The 18784-nt window shown below is 40.2% G+C and overlaps 1 protein-coding gene across 8 annotated transcripts in view; it reads left to right on the plus strand.

The window, feature by feature from the left end:
- LOC109722286 (caffeoylshikimate esterase-like) overlaps positions 1-18784 on the plus strand; it is a 35497-nt gene that overhangs the window by 9846 nt on the left and 6867 nt on the right. For 3 of the 8 annotated variants that reach the window (XM_020250275.1, XM_020250276.1, XM_020250274.1), the window contains exons 4-7: positions 7162-7291; positions 7399-7545; positions 7702-7832; positions 8267-8404. In XM_020250275.1, coding sequence (XP_020105864.1) covers positions 7162-7291; positions 7399-7545; positions 7702-7832; positions 8267-8404 — 546 coding nt within the window. Of the gene's footprint in view, positions 1-7161; positions 7292-7398; positions 7546-7701; positions 7833-8266; positions 8405-9650; positions 9763-15709; positions 16032-18784 lie in introns of those variants that run through there. The other 5 variants (XR_002219441.1, XM_020250279.1, XM_020250277.1 and 2 more) reach the window with 5 other exon arrangements.

Below are 18784 nucleotides of genomic sequence, written 5' to 3' on the forward strand. Positions count from 1 at the left end.
TCTTTTGGGATTGGAAGTAGCTTGTGGCAACGTTGTCGGTGCGCACCACAAACTTGCTCCCAAGCAAATAGTGCCGCCAGGTTCGCAAGCAATGCACCACAGCGGTCATTTCCTTCTCTTGGACGGTGTAACGCCGCTCGGTGTCGTTGAGCTTGCGGCTCTCATAGGCGATGGGGTGCCCATCCTGCACGAGGACACCGCCAATGGCAAAGTCAGAGGCATCAGTATGTACCTCAAAGGTGCGACTGCAGTCGGGTAGTCGCAGCACTGGATCCTCCGTCACCGCTCGCTTTAGGTCCTCGAATGCCTCCGCACATTGAGAGGTCCAAACCCACGAGTGGTTTTTCTTCAGCAGATCCGTCAACGGGGCTGCTCTCGCAGAGTAGCCAGCAATGAATCGGCGGTAGTAGTTAACGAGTCCAAGGAAAGACCGCAACTCGGACACCGTCGTTGGGGTCTCCCATTCGCAGATGGCTCGCACCTTCCGCTGGTCCATGCGAATCAGGCCCTGGCCTATCCAGTGGCCAAGGAAGTGCACCTCTTCCTTCGCGAATATGCACTTCTCCTTCTTGACGAACAGCTGGTTCTCCCGCAGCACTTGGAAGACGGTTCGCAAGTGCTCGATGTGCTCCTCCAAGGTGTTGCTATATACCACGATGTCGTCGAGGTACACCACCACAAAGCGATCGAGATAGGGATGGAACAGCTTGTTCATAAGTGTGCAGAAGGTTGCTGGCGCGTTCGTCAAGCCGAACGGCATGACAAGGAACTCATAGGCCCCGTACCTCGTCACGCACGTGGTCTTCTCCTCGTCTCCTTCTGCAATCCGCACTTGATAATACCCAGAGCGAAGGTCGAGTTTGGTGAAGTACTTCGCTCCGCCCAATTGGTCGAAGAGATCTGCAACCAAAGGAATTGGGTATTTGTTTTTGACCGTTACCTTGTTGAGCGCTCTGTAATCGATACAAAGCCGCAGGCTTCCGTCGCTCTTGCGCTGGAACAAAACTGGTGCTCCATAGGGTGCCTTTGACGGTCGGATGAAGCCCGCATCGAGGAGCTCCTTCAACTGCTTTTGCAGCTCCTCGAGCTCTGGCGGGGCCATTCTATATGGCGCTTTCGCTGGCGGTTTGGCTCCTGGCTCGAGCTCAATGGCATGATCCACCTCCCGTCTAGGTGGAAGTTGCTTCGGCAGTTCCTTTGGCATGACATCCTGGAAATCTGCCAAGACCGCCCCAATCTCTGCAGGAAGGCCCTCCTCGTCGAGGCCCTCGTCGCTCACCTCGCGGATCGCCGCAAGGTAAGTCATCTCACCACGGTTCACACCCCTTCGCAACTGCAATGCAGAGAGGGTTTGGGTGCTTACCGTTTTCTCCTGGCTTGCTAGGACCATGCATGGGGCCGCCTCGTCCATGATGCTCAAGGCCCCAAGGTGTGGCATCGGAACCGCCTTCGACGAAGCCAAGAAGTCCATACCTAGTATGACTTGGAAGTCGTCGATGGGTGCAGCGGTGAAGTTTGCGGTGCCTCTCCAAGGTCCCACCGCAATGGCCACGCCTTTGGCCACGCCCGCAACAGGTTGCGCCTCAGAGTTGACGGCCTTGATCCTGCTAGCATCCTTCTCAAGGGGAAGGCCTATCCGTTTGGCCTCCGCTTCGGCAACAAAGTTGTGAGTGGCTCCCGTGTCCACCAATGCTCGTGTGGCCCTGCCGTTAAGGGTCACATCGATGTACAGAAGCTCCTTGTTGAGGGGCTTGCTGCTGCTTGCCAGCCCCTGAACCGCGTTGACGAGCCTAAGCGCGCCCATCTTCGTCGGTTCTGCACTGCCCTCGCCCTGCTCGGTCTGGACAGCATTCAGCTTCTTCTTGTTTGGGCAGTCCCTCGCCCAATGGTTCTCGCCGCAGACGTAGCACGTCAATTTCTTTGGCGGCGGCACAGGACCCCTCTCGCGGCCCCTGCGCTCCTTCTGGTCACGACGGTCTCCTCCACCTTTAGCCTTGCTCGCTTTGGGCGTCTTGCTGCGAGTTGAATCCGCCCGCTCGTACTCGGGCAGTTTTTCCGCCAAGGCAATTGCGGAGGCAACGTCCTTGACGTCGCGTCCCACAAGCTCCTTGTTCGCCCAAGGTTGGAGTCCGTCGAGGAAGAAGAATAAGCGATCTTCCTCCGCCATGTTGGTGATGGACAGCATCAACTTGGAGTATTCCTTGACATACTCCTTGAGCGTCCCGGTGTGTTTGAGCCGTCGAAGTTGCTTCCTCGCAAGGTACTCGACGTGCTCGGGGTAGAACTGCGCCTTGAGCTCGCGCACGAAGTCCTCCCACGTCTTCAAGTTGCATTGGCCCTTCTCGGCTTCTGCAGAACGCCGACGCCACCACAGCATCGCGTCATCAGCAAGGTACATGGATGCAGCCTGGACTTTCTCATCTTCGTCGTCCAGCCGCAACGCCTTGAAGTAGCGCTCCATGTGCCACAGAAAGTTGTCGATCTCCTTCTCGTCGCGGGTTCCCCTGAAATTTTGAGGCTCAGGGATACGTACCTTCGAAGCGGACTCTCGTTGGGGTTCGTGGCCACGCGCCACCGCTTTCTCAAGGATCGTTACTCTTGTCTTGAGGTCCTCGACCTCGTCGACTCGAGCAACAAGCTCCTCGATCAGTTTCTTTCGCTCCTCGTCACGATTCTTCATGTTGGCTTGGAGCTTTTCGAGATCGCTTCGAAATGTCTCCATGGCTGTAGCGACACTTTCCTCCATGCTGTGGACATCTTCGTTGAATGAGTTAAAGGTATCCGCCATCTCGGTGTACCTTTCACCCATTTTCGCGATGATGTCCTCCAACAGCACAAGGCGGTCCTCCAACGACGCCGAATCCCTCGTGATTCGCTGAGGGTCTTTGCTCTTGCTTCGCTTGGAGGGCTGCTTTGGAGGGTCGCCCCCAACGTCGACGATTCCCGCATCGGATGACGACATGGTTCCTCGCTCGAACCGGCTCTGATACCAACTGTCACGGACTTAGCGTTTTCGTTCGCAAAGCCCGTGCGGCGCCCACCTTTCCTGCTCGAAGATGGACAAGCCTTTGTCCCTGTTGCTAGCCCGAACCTTCGCGTCCTACGACTAAGTATGCAAAGGGAAATGACAAAGAGAAAGAGGCAGAGGTTCTCTCAAAAAACTAAGTACTACACTACTTAGAAATGAGAATTACAACCTACAAACAGCATACAAACACACTCTCTCTTGTGTGTCATGGCCTTAGCCAACCCCACTATTTATAGGCCTAAAGGTGCCTTTTCAACTCACCCACTACATACATAATAAACCCACATTATGAGCCCTCATAAATGCCAAAAGCTCAAGAGTCACCCATAACTCCCATGAGTTTCATAACCCTTGAGTTTCCACAGCGGGTTGGGTTTGGGCCTTCTTGACAACCCGCTTCGACCCGTCTTCAACCCGAACTCACTAAGCAGATTTGGGCCAGGGACCGGGCTGCATAGAAATTTTTCTAAGTCCCTGACACATAGCTCATATGCAATTCGCATACATCACCACAATGGTGTTATTTTATAGAAGAGTGGTCGTATTTCCAACCCGTGAGCGCTATTCGCAGGTGCGTTTTGCATGGGGTTATGTGCAAAGATAGGTGAGAAAGAGAGAATAGCCGGAGCTCCAACTGCCGGAGTAGGGTTGCTCGGAGGTCGGGGAGGCCGGCGGCAGCGGATTGGAGTTGTGGATGTCCGCTAGTGGTGGGGAGAGAGAAGAAGAAAAAGGGTAAACACCCTAATTTTCCCCTATATGTATATTTGTAACAATTGCAGTTTCACCCCCCAGGTTTACAGTTTCTTGCTCAGGACTGCTTGGCATGTGAATCTTGCACAGTAGTATCTCCGGTTAAAAACTCTTGCAATTTTATACGAAATGTCACACTTTTTTTTAGAAAATCCCTTTTTTATCGGTTTCTTTCTTGCCCTTTTTCTCTCCAAACCTTGCTTTCATCGTGCTAAATCATAGTAAGATCCCTCCCACAACTTATTGCAGTGCTAGACCTCGCAAATGATGATTTTGTTTTTTTGGAAAACTATAAAATTTCACAACTATCCCCCAACATTTTGAAGTTTTATTTAAATAAAACTTGGTTTCTACGTCGAAATTCGACACCATAAACTTTTCTAAGTGGCTAGTGTTTGAGATTTTGGATGCCTAAAATAGTAGCTCGAGAAACAAACTAGAACCAAACAAGAAGTTCAAGGAATATAGTGCATTTCTTCCTTTAGGCTATATACAGTTCTCTAGATCCGAGAAATAGCCTGTAACTTTGTCAAGCTCAATGTGGCTCTACAGGCTATAGTCTATGTGATGATCAAAAGATCACAAATGACTAATCCAAGTCATTTCTCTATCTAGTGTTACCATGAATTAATCATATTCTATTGTTATGTCTAAAACATCCATTTACTACTGCTGCGCTAATCCACGGCCTTTACCCCATAGTTCATGTCAACCAAAATATAATTATATGAAGAATACTTCACAACCATAAACAAAATGTCAACTGGCCCTTCCCAGCCTAATTTAACCTATACACTTAATACACTATCTTACGACTATAGGGTATTTACCATAGGTGAGGGTTCACATGCAACTGTACTAGAATTCTAGTCATAATTTTATTTTTTATTTTTTATTTTTTAATTTTTTTTAATTTTTTTTTTTATATCTCAGAGCAACCTGACTCTACTTCCCTGTTTTGCTGCTAAAACTACTTCCTCGAAAGTTCCTTAAACATCCATTTCCTCTATTTCTTGTCTCATTATCATTTTCATTGTTAATATATTACCTAAATTATCTTTTACTTGGCTTAATATTACCATGATGCTTTTTGTAGAAGTTTTTGAATTGGTTGGTAGCTCCAGAGTTTTGATGATTAAAGGTTTAATATTCCCTTGAATCATGTGAGTGCGAGCTCTCAAGAATTCCAATCAGTTTGAGCAAAAGTACCAACCTTATAGTAACTTTTTTTTTTTTTTTGTTTCTTTTTTGGCTAGGTACAGTTTTCCCTTGTTGTCACCCAATGTCAATGCAATAACTCCAAATCCCTCTATTAGCCATACGTAATCATCAATTACTTTGGGCAGACAGAGTTTCGTCTTTCGCTTGTCTCGAGTAGAAAAAATAGGATATAGTCATAAAACCTATTACCTATTAGAAACTTTTTTTTGTAGATATCTCTTCAATAAATTTTAATTCAAAATTAGATTCAATTCTAACATAATTAAATTATGAAATTGTATTTTCATAATTCTAGTTCAAAACTTTAATATAAAATCAATTTTCAAATTCTAATGCAAATTAAAATTTTAATTTCATTTTTTAAATTTAAAATTCGAATTATGAAAATAAGTTTTAATTCAAATGCACACATTCTGAATTCAAATTCAAACTTATATTCAAATTTTGAATTCACATTTTAAATTTAAATTAACTTGCTAATTTTGTAATTCAAAATTAGAAGTCAAAATCTAACTCAAATTTTGAATTTCATTATAAATCATTTTAAGTTGAATTCAAATTTCCTTTGAATTTAAATTTAAATTTTATATTTTGAATTCAAATTTCAAATTTGAATTTAAATTCAGAATACAATTCAAATTTAAAGTTTGGTTTCTATTCATATTTCTAATTCAAAGTTAAATTTTAAATTAAATTCTAAACTTGATTTTATGTTTCAATTTCAAATCTGATTTAAAGTTGAATTCGAAATTTAATTTTATATTGTGTCACCATTAAGAACTGATGTAGTAATGGTAGTCGTATAACAACCGCACAATATATCATACATTGTCGCAAGAAAATAAATAGCGGTAGTTTTAGAAACTGTCACTAAATATATTATTTAGTGACATTCTTACTATCCGCCAGTAGAAAACCTGTCGCCGTATAGCCTATTTATTGTAGTGACTGTAAGAACCCACTGTTAAATATTGTAGCAAAATAATATAATTTACACACCACAGGTTAGTAAAGTGAACTATAGAAGATGGTACTATACTTTATTTAACCATCTTATACGTCATAAAGTATAACACTTTACTACCTTCTAGTTTCTAAATTATTTCAGTTTATTATCCTATTTAATGGCAGGTCTTGAAGTGAAAGAAAAGCAAAAACACAAACAGAAAAGTGACACTGCTCAAACCATCAGTTGTCAAAGTGAAAATATGCTAAACTTGGCCTAATTGAAATTTTTTCCACAAAAAAGAAAATTTGAATCATTATGTTATGCATTTCATTTGTCAGCCAAAAACCAAAATGCCTTCTAGGCTTCTAGCACAAAAGACATTTACCTTAAACCTGTTGTTGGCAAGAGCTGTTCTTTTACAATTTGGTGAAAATATGTGGAGATCACCTCAACTATGGGCCATTTTGAAATGGCAGCCTCAATTTTTTCTTTTTTTTTTGGATTGATTACTTTAATTTATGAATTTGTAATTAAGTGATTTTTAAAAATTAAATTGGAGAGACTTTACCAAATTCATAAGTGAGTTTATCACATTTATATATTTTTTAATCATTTTTACTAGGTATTACTAGAGCAATTAACAATTAGTAGCTAATTGAGCCATTAAATTTATTAAATTTTGTAACTTAAATTAAGAAGAAAAACTAAAATCGAAAAATTGAATGTTGAGGAGGGTGCCAATCAGAAAACTTAAAAGATGAGAAGGCCACTTCAGAAGGCCCTATAGCTGAGGGGGTTTCTGGTTGTTGAGTGATTACCCTATTCAGAGCTTAATTTCTAGGATCCAAATCGGCATATATACTGCCATCCAGCTTAATTTCTAGGATGTTGACCGTAATAATTTCTAGATCATTGACCCTAGTAATAATAACTTGGACTAAAGCATTTTGGGCTAGTTTGCGCTAAATGAGTTATTAGTGCTAGTGACCTAGGTCGTTATAATTAGAATATATTGATGCCAAGGAAAATAAATATTTCATATCATAGTTTGTGCCAATAAATATTTCATATCAGTCTGTTGGCACATCGATATATTTTTGACCAGCACTGTATGGCAAGCAGCGTGTCTTACTGTGCCAGTAAATTCTTGGCACAACCTTGTGCCACGATATTTAAATCCTTGCTTAGAATTGCTATGTACTTGTTTCTATAGAGATATGAGACTAATTCGAAGGGGTTAGAGATATTCTGGAAGAGCTGGTTACCAAGGCCTGGCATTACCCCTAAGGCTGCCCTCTTCTTTTGCCACGGCTATGGCGATACCTGCACCTTCTTTTTCGAAGGTAATTTCTTTCCTATCGTGAGTGCTACATTTTGCACCAAGTGCTCTCTCTGTCTATCTATCTATCTATTGATCTAATATCATCATAAATGCTTTTTGATAATTCAGGTATTGCAAAGAGAATAGCTGAGTCTGGATATGCAGTATATGCCATGGATTACCCGGGCTTTGGCCTCTCATATGGACTACATGGCTACATCCCAAGCTTTGACGGAATGGTCAATCATGTCATTGAGCAGTATGCACGCATCAGAGGTTTTGGAGGCATTCTATTTCTGTTTTTCTAACTTCTCTCATTTTGTTTGCTTGTCCAAAAGACTATATATTTGAAGAGGATTAGATGTTGAGTACATTATCTGTAAATGTGTTCCCAAATTGTGAACTTTTGTGATTTTGAAAACTGCTTTTCAGGGTTAAAGGAAGTGAATGGGCTACCACACTTTCTGTTGGGGCAGTCCATGGGAGGAGCAGTTGCTCTCAAAGTACATCTAAAGCAACCGGCGGAGTGGGATGGGGTACTTCTTGTTGCACCAATGTGTAAAGTAATTCCTAATGCTTGATCATGGCACACTTGATAGATCCATATTCACTGCTTTTTAATTTCTGGAATTTATATTTTTAAATTGCTTTTAAAAAAGTGACATTTAGAAGCAAAATACCATTGCTTGACACGGTTCCATAAAGCTGCTTTATCACTATCAAATTTTTTGATGGACACCAAATTCTATGTTTAAATTTATGCTAGTTTAGTTGTCTCTTTCTTTGCCAAGACACCCTATATATTCCGTGCTCAAGTGAAATGTTTTGAGAGCGGAATAATGATAATAACTACCATATTCTTTGGAAAGGTGAATTACTAAGTTGTCACGAACCTAAAATTGAATGAATATAAAATCACTGAGACAGTGATTCATCTAATTATCTCTTAATTGCGTAGTTCAATTCATTGAGGTGTTGACCCTTTCAAACGTGCAAGATTGCAGAAGATGTGACACCGCCAGGGCCAGTTTTGAAGGCGCTTACTCTACTGTCATATGTTTTACCTGAAGCAAAGCTGTTCCCACAGAAAGATTTGGGAGATTTGGCTTTTAGGGATTCAGCAAAAAGGAAAATTGTAAGTATCACCAATTAATCTAGTGTAGGAAACACGTAAAATAACTTCTAATCATCAAGCTGATAATTTTGACAAATACAAATGCAACTTATCATTATCTCATGAATATAAACATAGCCGTATGTTTTCCCCCTACTAATTGTTTTTGTAAAGATATTACTGTACTTTACCTAGTCTTCATGACTGTCCATAATATCTTTTTCTTGTTACTAACTGCTGCTTCGCTGATTAGTAATATGTTCTTGTCTTCATAACAATATTACACCCTTCAAATCCAATTATTGGATTACTCTTAATTTCCAGGTTATTCGTAAATTTTTGAGTGTGTGTGTTATCATTTGATATATCAAAGTTCTCCATTATGTGCAGAATACATACCCGCAATCTGTGTTTTGGTTTCTGCCTCTGTTTCTTTTCTCCTGAAGTCAGGGATTAGTGATGCAGGAATGATTTAATTAGGCCAAGGTTAGATAGGGATAAGGTCTCTCTTTTCATGCTATTAACTATTATATATTTTTTTAGCCGCTTTGAATTCGAGAAGTTGGATTTTTGAACTATAAGTTAACAGAACAAATCTTACTTCAATAATTTAGTGGAATTCTCAGAAATCTGATCGACCGGTTCATATCTTGCTTTAAATTGCTTTAATTTTAATCCAAATCCAACTTGGAAATCCTGGGCGATATGGCTGATAAACCTTATCTTGCTCATCTTTTTAAAGTTGCTTGAGTGGCTTTCTAATCTTACCTTTAGTAACGGCAGGAGTCTTTCGTAGTGCAATACCTTCAACAACCTTTAAACAAGCGGTTCTAAGCTAAAAAAATCGAGTTACAAGATTGCAAGGTCTGATTGACTAAGCTTCACCCAGTACACAAATTGGTTTTCCGCCTGAACGGCTTAGCTTGTGGAAAAGAAAGAAGGGCACTAGTCCGTGTAGTCAAAAAGAAGAAAGCCAAACAAGCCATTTCACACTTGACTATAAAGCTTCTTGTGAGGAAGCCCTTTGCTACACTAGCCTTTAGTGAATAGAGGACATAAGGGAAGCATTAGTTTAGGCTTATAAAGAAGAGAAGGATTAGTAATACATTAACTAGAAAAGTCGTAAAGCCAAGGTGTTCACCTGCAGTCGATCTTAATAGTCATTTGTCTCCACTAGGGATAGGTCGAAGCAAGGAATGCAGCTCATAGCAGCTAGCAGCAACTTAAGCATCCTATCTGAAGGCTGAGATGTTGTATTTGCTTACAGGGTATTTCTTATACTCTTCCTCCAAGAGTTTCAGGCTCCGATGCCGCTTCCTTTGCTGAGCACCCGGATCTAATTAACTAGAGTACCCCTTGGAGGATCGTTAGATAGCAAGGTTTGTCGCTACTCAGATTAGCAGCATGTTGTAAAGTTGTTTCATTTCTATATTTAGTTATATTCTGGCTCCTTCAGTAATATACTGGACATGCATATCATATATCACATAGTTGACATTCTTACGGATATTCAAGTTTCTCAGTTTATACTTCTGATATGATGACAGAAAGCGAAGTACCATCATGGGACTGAGTCTTGTGGTTGTTTGGCAGTTTGCTAACATCCCGGGCAGGGTTTGGGGCGCAATAGATGAACAAAAATTTATATGGTGATCCTCCCCATGGTGAGACTGTCTAATCTGCCATCTATGGTGCATTAAAATTCAAATTTTGCACATGACGAACGGTGGATTTGACTGTCCCACATGGGGTGGGTCCCTCATAAATTGCTTATACTGTAATTTCAAATATTTTGAAGTCACGTTTGCAAGAATATCAAGGTTTAATCAAATCTCATATATGTATCAAGTCACTTTCAGGATAATCAATTTAACATCATCTTCAGTTATCAGATTAATTTCCAACAAGTATCATCCGATCAAGACAAGATTAAAACACTTATAATTTCAATTTCAAGGTACAAGTAAAAGAACAAAGACAAAGTCTATACTAGTTTCCTGCATATTTTGGGTCTTGCAGGATTGCGGCTGCAAGAAGGGCAAAAGAGCTTATGTCCTTAGGGTTTCATTGATGTGAATATATAATTACAAGAGGTGTATGCATGGCAACCATCATTACCATATAACCTTATAATTTATTTGGAATATACTATATAGGTCCTGCTATATATGTAATGTAATATATACATCCTAAATATAGCCTAACATCTCTTGCAAGCTTAGTATCCTTTGCACTGATGCGAAGATTGGTTCGCAAGTTTAAATATTGAGAAATGGATTAGGGCTTAGCGAAGATGTCAACTGGTTGCTTATTAGAAGAGATATGGACTAAATCCAAGTCACCTGATTGAACTTTCTCCCTCAGGAAATGATGATCAAGCTCAATGTGCTTGGTACTAGCATGTAAGATAGGATTGGCTACAAGACATGTGGTGCTAAGATTGTTGCAATAGATACAAATAGATTGCCAGAGGGAGATTCCAAGATCACGAAGGATATGCCGGATCCAAACGGTCTCAGCAAGCGCATATGCTATACATTGATACTCCGCTTCAGCATTAGAGCAGGAAATAGTATGTTGCTTCATGGCTTACCATGAGATAAGATTAGATCCAAGAAAGATTTTATATCTAAAAGTGGATTGGCGTGTATCTGGGCAACCAGCATAACGCATAAATAATGAGTGAGGGATTATCATAGCGGGAGATAGGAATGCCATAGGATAGTCTCCCAAAAATATAACGAAGGAAACATTTGACAGTTTGCATGTGAGGTTCGCGAGGTGCATGAAGATATTGAGCAACTGTATTGACAGCATAGGAGATATCTGGCCATGTGAAATTAAGGTATTATAACGCACCAACCGCCTGACCATAGATGTAGAGATCATCAAGAGGTCGCCCCTTATGAGATGAGAGGCGAGCAGTAGGAGAAAGGGGAGTAGAAATTGGCTTTACTAGCAAGAAACCATGAGGCTCAAGTAGTTGATGGGTTGATGCGCATATTTATGTTGAGTCAGATAAAAACCAGAAAGGTAGCATGTGACTTCTATACCCAAAAAATAATGTAAAGGTCCTAAGTCCTTCATTGTAAACTCCTGTTGTAACTGATAAGAGACTCAACAAGAGAAGAATTTCTAGTGACAATAATATCATCAACATACAGGAGAACAGTCCCAGAAGGTGAGTGGCAAGTGAACATCGAGAGATTTGCAGTGCTGGCGATAAAATCATTCTCCGAAAAAAGGAGGTGAAACGTTGAAACCAGGCCCGAGGTGCTTGCTTGAGTCCATAATTGTGTTCTTTAGTCGATATACATGATTAGGAAAGGAAGAATGTATAAAGTCAGGCATTTGCTTCATATAAACCTCCTCAGAGAAAGAGAGCCATGAAGGAATGCATTCTTCACATTAAGTTGTCAAAGTGTCTGCCTAGAAAAGAAAGCAACGGAAAGAACAGTATGAATAGTAGCCGGCTTAACAACCGGAGCAAATGTTTTCATTAAAATCAACACCTTGCTGCTTGTAGCCCTGAGCTACCAGTCGAGCTTTGAGACGCTCAAGAGAACCATCCGCCTTCTATTTGACCTTGTATACCCACTTGCAGCCAATAAGATTGACTGATGGTGGGGAAGGAACAAAACCCCAAGTAGAATTGTCTAAGAGGGCATGAAACTCTTTGGTCATAATTGCACGTCAACCTGCATCTTGAAAAGTCTCAGCAAAAGAATTAGGCTCGTTAGGAAGGAAATACTGTCGAGCAGCTAGGAGCGAGGTAGATGCAGGCAAATCCTTTGTGATGGATCGAGTGAGCATAGGGTGTAAACGAGAAGGGATAGGTGGTGCTATAGGTAAATTAGGTAAGTAGGGAATGATACAGGTGACATTGTATCTGTATGAGTGGAAGCGGAAGGGTCATATGGTGGTGAAGCAAATTCGATAGGAGGATTCGGTGCAATAGTCCTGGAAAGGTTTCGTTGGGTTTAGACACGGAGCTCTTGGCGACCAGTAGCAGAGGTATTATTCTCATCTCTAATTTGTGCATCATCATATTTCAAGTTTGTAGGAAATTGAGATAAGTACTCAGATGGTAGTGAAACTGTTTGGGGAAGGTGATTGGTACAAGAAACACTAGGACTATTGGTAGGGATGGAATGTGTGAAACTAAAGCTCGAGATGGCATCAATAAGAGACGGGCTCTCACCCAGTAAGGAAGGAGTTAGAGATAGTTTTGAACTAGTTGAAAGTTTGAATTCACAGACACTAAAGAGTTAGAAATTTTTGAAAGATAGGAAAACGAAAAAACTATTTCAATAAAGGTAACATGCCGAGAAATAAAGGTTTTACTAGTGCTCGGGTAAAGGTAGCGAAAACCTGTGCCTATCAGGCAGTTTCAAGAATACACAAGGAAGGGATCGGGGAGAGCTTTATGATCAGCAACATCCTGCAGGTCGAGATAACACAAACATTCAAAAACTATAACAACTTGCAAATCAGAAGGGACAACTATGCAAAATATCGTATGGCGATTTTTCCTTTGAAAACAGTACGTTAAGGAGTGCAGTTGATAAGAAAAACAACAGTTTGAAGAGTGTAAGGCCAAAACCGAAGAGACTAGAAACTTGAACAAGTAGACTTTTGATAATGTTAGCTAAATGTTTGTATTTTCTTTTCGCTACACCATTTTATTGTGGTGTATGAGGATTAAGAAATCTATGAATAATCCCATTCTGAAGAATAATGTAGAAAATTTTTCATTTACATGCTCTTTTACTATTGTCAGATTGAAAAGTTTTGATTTTGCGATGAAAAATATTTTTAACCATCGCTTTGAACTCTAATCAGTGTTTGAAAAGGCGCGCCTGAGGCGCGCGCCTCAGCGCCTAGGCGCGAGGCGCGAGCCTCCGCGCCTCAGCAATAGCGAGGCGAGCGCTAGTTTGCTGAGGCGCGCGCCTAGGCTTGAGGCGCGCGCTCAGGCGAGGCGCGAGGCGCACATAAGGTGGCGCCTGGGCATATTTAATGTTTTTTGGATTTTGGATTAAAGTTTTCGGTTATTGGGTTTCGGATATAAATTTTATGTTTTAGCCCGATAAGATTAGTAAAGGAATCTAAAAGAAACCTAAAAAAACCCTAGTGAAATCCATCTACTGCCCTCTCCTCCTACCACTCTCTCCTTTTACCGCCCTTTTCTCTTTCTTGAGGCCAAATAAAAACATTGGCACTACAATCACTTTTAAGTTGAAAGTCGAAATATATATTTTTTAACTTGAGAACCTATATGCATGTGTTTTCTTTACTTTTTTATAGTTATTTTAGTTTTGTATAGTTATTTTTGAGATTTTAATGTAGAATATCAAATTAAATTACTGTGCGCCTCGCCTTCTTGAGGCGCGCGCCTCGCAGTGCGCCTTGCGCCTAGGCTCTAGGAGAGCCTTGCGCCTTTTTGCGCCTCGCGCATTTTCAAACACTGACTCTAATGTTTTTTTTTAAAAACCTTATATTTAAATTTTAGAAGAAAAAGCCGAGAATATTGAGAATAATCATTCACAAAGATTATATAATATTTAGAGCTAGAGACCGAAGGAACATGAGACTGCTATACATCAGAATGAACAAGTTGAAAAGAAAAAATAGATTTTGATTCAGAATTAATAAAAGCCAGTTTGATATCTTTTCCCATACAACAAGCATTGCAGATGGACAAATTTATTTCAGAATTACTATCAGAAATAACATTATTTGCTTTAATAAACTTTGAAAGAATAGGTAAACTAAGGTGACCTAAACGTCTCTGCCAAATATCTCTACGAAATCTGGATGTAACAAAAGGTGATCGTTACTTATTTCCTACATTTGCAACTGGAAAAGAAATAGGATGAAGTGCCTGAACTATGGCATCTTAGAAGCTCCTCCACTGTTTTCTTGTCCGTCACAGCAAAACCAGATGAGTCAAATTCGAAAAGATAATTGTTATCATGGCAAAATTGATGAAAAGAAAGTAAATTCGTTTAATAGAAGGAACAACAAGAACATTCTTCAGAGTAAAGGAAGCGGAAGAAGTTTTCAAATATGTTTCACCTCTCTGAGTAATATTCAACAAATTTTCGTTACCAACTAGAATCTTATCATGCCCAGTATAAGGTTTAGAAGAGAATATCCGGATTAGCAGTCATATGATTGGATGCTCTAGTGTCCGGGTACCAAACCTCATCAGGCTCATGGTAGTGAAAGCTTGTGGAATATCATCTACAACGAAGGAATGATTGTAATGATGCTTGCATTGAAGGGCTCAATGATTAAATTTTCTACAAATCTAACACTATACTGGATTGGAAAATAGTAGATTGTTGGTTAAATTGGTTATGACTAGGTTGAGGATAAGGTTGAGGATGTGGATATGCTCTATAAGATCCATGACCAGGATTAGAATTATGTCTACCACACTGTCCTTGGCCTCTGGGATATCTAACCCCATGGCCTCCACAGTTGCCTCGATCACGATTTGCTTAGAAGGCTTCATCGTCAATGGTGGAAGGAATAGGTGATGGAAGGAAGATAGCACGATGTTGCACTTCTGTTTCTTCGTGCATAAGGAGTGGGCGAAATTGTTCGAAGGTAGGTTTTGTCTTGTGTATATTAAGAGTGCTTGCAAAACTTCCGTAGTCCTTTTGTAGCTCCAGAAGAACAGTCATGACCAAATTATGATTAGACTCAGATTTACCATGTAATGATTCGGCCTACTAGCAATAATAACTCGTTGGGCCTAAATCACCGGTTCAAAATGCTTAAGTCTAGTTATTATTCCTAATGTACATGGTCTCTTATATACCCAATGACAACCTTATTCCCATCCGATGTGGGACTATTGGGGTGTCACACACCAGTTGCCTGAAGGGCATCACCTATTGACTTGACTTTTGCATATAGTTAGTCATCCCCATTGATTCCTTTTTGATACTTAATAACTCGGATTTCAGAGAAAAAGCCGTAGAAGTAGTCTTGTTAATGAAGTATGCCTAAATGATTTTTCATGCATCACGAGCTGTTTTGGGTGAGCTGGATATGATCATCTGTAGTATACTACGGGACAAAGTAGCATTAATTCAGGACAGTATAGTAGTGTCCGCTTTCTTCTTGATTAAATATTCAGTTTTCATAATTATTTTCTCATCAGCAGTTTCAATAGCTTAAGAAGGAATAATATCGGTCCCGGTCACATGTGAGATGATATCAGAACTCTCTATAACATTAAAATATTTTTTGTTTCCACACTAAATATGTAGACTCAATGAGTTCTAATGGTATAAGAGTTTTGATGTTAATGACTAGGAGAGTAGAGGTTGATAAAGACATGTTTGTCACCAGAAGAGAATACCACCACAAGAGGAACGGAAAAGGTCAGAAGTTACCAACAGATGAATGAAATATCACTAAGCCCAGCAGGACCAAGATGAACTGAGCGGCACAAGAGGAACCGACCAGCACCAAGGAATCAGTAGAGAGGTCGAGCGGCCGCAAGGAACTAACAGAGGGGGTCGAGCGGCACCAAGGAACTAGCAAAGAGGTTGAGCGGCAGCAAGGAAGCAGTAGAGGGGGTTGAGCGGCACCAAGGAACCAGTAGAGAGGTCGAGCGGCACCAAGCAGCAGAGAGGTGATGCAGCAAATAAACCTCATTTTATTTTTGAATGCAATTTTCTTTTATTTTGTAGGTTCGTGTTTGATTCGGACTTAAATCATTTAGTTTTAGTTGATTTGGCTAACCCAAACTCTTTTCTCCAATAAACAAAGAAACAATTCTAAAAAGACCTTTGGAATTTCCCAAAAAAAGACCTTTGAAATTTCCAAAGTTGTTTCGTTTTCTATGCATGACTCTTGGGTGTCCATGTTATGTTGAAAACGAAAAGACAATAATTTATTATAGGAGGGCTCTTAACACTATAAATATATGGTTCTTGAAGCCTTAAGGGAGATATATTTGGATGAATAGAAAATTCTACTCTCACTCTTTATCCTTGGTGTTCTACTTCCCGGTGAGATCATCGACGCTTTTTCCTCGCGCCGAGATCGTCTTCTTCCTCAACTTGATTGTTGTCGCTTCTTTCTCGTGACAAGATCGACTTCTTCTTCTACCCCTACTCTTCTTCCGAGTCACTACCTCATCTTCTTCTTTCCCGTTGCGGAAGTTCTACCCGTGGTGTACTGCCCTCCTCGTCGATCGTGGATCCTCCGCAATCGTGTGAACGGTGCACTTTTGTATCTCTCATCTCCTGATATCCTATTATTCTCTTTTAATCTAGCCTTCCACCATTACCAACCATATTTGCCAAACAACCAAATCTAAAGCTTTAAGTCCGATAAAGCCGAATTTACCTTTTGGAACTATTATATGTATTTTCAGTTGGTTGTTATTATCTTATATATTGAAGGTTTATCATCATCTTAGTATTACTTCAATTCGATTTTAATTTTTGTCTTGCTGAAATTTTTGCTTCCTCACTTAAAGTTCATCGGAATTGATAAATTGAACTTAGTTTTATCTTTAAACAAAAGCAAACTTGAAAATTCAATTTTGGCAACCTCACGGCTTGCATCAATTGGTATCAGAGCAAATTCTTTTCGTGGGAGCGTTTGTTTTGATCTAAACAACTTTTTCCTGGTATTCAACTTTGGGCCAAAATATTTCAGAACAAAAAAGAGCATCACTTTTTGATCAACTTGTTAGCGTTTGGTAATGGCAGACAGTCGTGAAAATCCTCGTGATTGGCGAGAAGCATATGAGAAACAATGAGATTCCATGAAAAGCATGCAAAATCAAATGAATAACATTCAACAACTATTGGAATGATTAACTATGCAACAACAAAATGCAGTTGGAGAAGATTTGGAAAGTGACCATGATTTTGACAATCGTACTTTACCTGCTAGAAGAAATCCTCTTTCTCAAACTCAAGGAAATATACATCGATGGGATCAGGGCATTAAAGTGGACGTGAGTGAGATCGAGGATAAATTACAACCTGAAGATTTTGTGGATTGGCTAGACAAAATAGAACAATTTTTTGAATGGAAAGAATTACCTGATGACAAAAAAGTTAAATTTGCCTCCTTTAAATTGAAAGGACATGCCTTAGTGTGGTGGAAACAAGTTCAAAATGATAGGGTTAGAAAGGGTAAAGAAAAGATTATCTCGTGGGAAAGAATGAAAGAAAAACGTAAAGGAAAATTCTTACCGATTGATTACCGTCTAACTATTTTTCAAAAATTACACAATCTTAAACAAGGATCTAAATTGGTACAAGAATATACTGAAGAATTTTACACCCTTCAAACTCGCAATGAACTTAAAGAGGACGAAGAACAGCGAATAGCTCGCTATCTAGCTGGTCTTCGAACCCAAATCCAAGATGAGTTAGCCCTTTTAACTTTCTACAGGGTCGACATGGCTTATAGTCACGCACTTAAGGCTGATAATAAACTTAAAAGACAAACCTTTCGTCAGAGAAGTGCGAGCGTAAAGAACACCATAGGTACTAAGCCTATCCCAAAGAACGATAGTCAAACCTCTTCAAGACCTGTTCAAGACCTTAAGGGCAAAGGAATTTTAGGTGCTAAACCCGTTGAATCTGGCATCATTTGTTATAAATGTAACAAACCTGGACATAAATCCTCTGATTGCCCTCTGAGAAAATTTGATTCTAGAGCCAATTTAATAGAAAGTCAGGAAGAAAATGAAAATAGGGAAGAAACTTTAGAACAAGAAGATGAAGATGAGATTTCCGAAGAATCTCCTGATACTACTGAAACAAATCTCATGATCCATCGAATCCTATCAGCCTCTAAGTCCACCCAAGATGATTGGAAGCGTCGTAGCCTTTTCAGAACCATTTGTAGCGTAGGAGGCAAGTTTTGCTCTATGGTCATTGATAGTGGAAGTACTGAAAACTTTGTCTCTAGAGAAATAGTCGATGAACTTAAATTGAAAACTGAAAAACTTGCTCAACCTTACAAAATAACTTGGTTTAAGGATGGGGATGAATTTCCTGTAACTGAAAGATGTCTTGTTGAATTTTCTATTGGAAAAACTTATACTGATAAAGTTTGGTGTGTTGTTCCCATGGATGTGAGTCACCTATTGTTAGGTAGACCTTGGCAATTTGATCGTAGCACTATACATGATGGTAAGGAGAACACTTACATTGTCACAAAGGACAACAAGAAAGTTAGATTGGTTCCCCCGAATTACTTTCCCAAACCAAAATCTAAGGCAATTGAGTCCCAAAAGCAACCCTCCAATAATAAGCAGAAAATGATGGTTTTGAACAAAAGCCAATTCTCTAAAGATCTAGCAAAGTCTCGAGTGGTATATATTCTTTTGGCAAAAGGAAAATCGAAGAACACTGAAGT

The sequence above is a fragment of the Ananas comosus genome, linkage group 16 (genome assembly GCF_001540865.1).
Source record: "Ananas comosus cultivar F153 linkage group 16, ASM154086v1, whole genome shotgun sequence".
NCBI lineage: Eukaryota > Viridiplantae > Streptophyta > Magnoliopsida > Poales > Bromeliaceae > Ananas > Ananas comosus.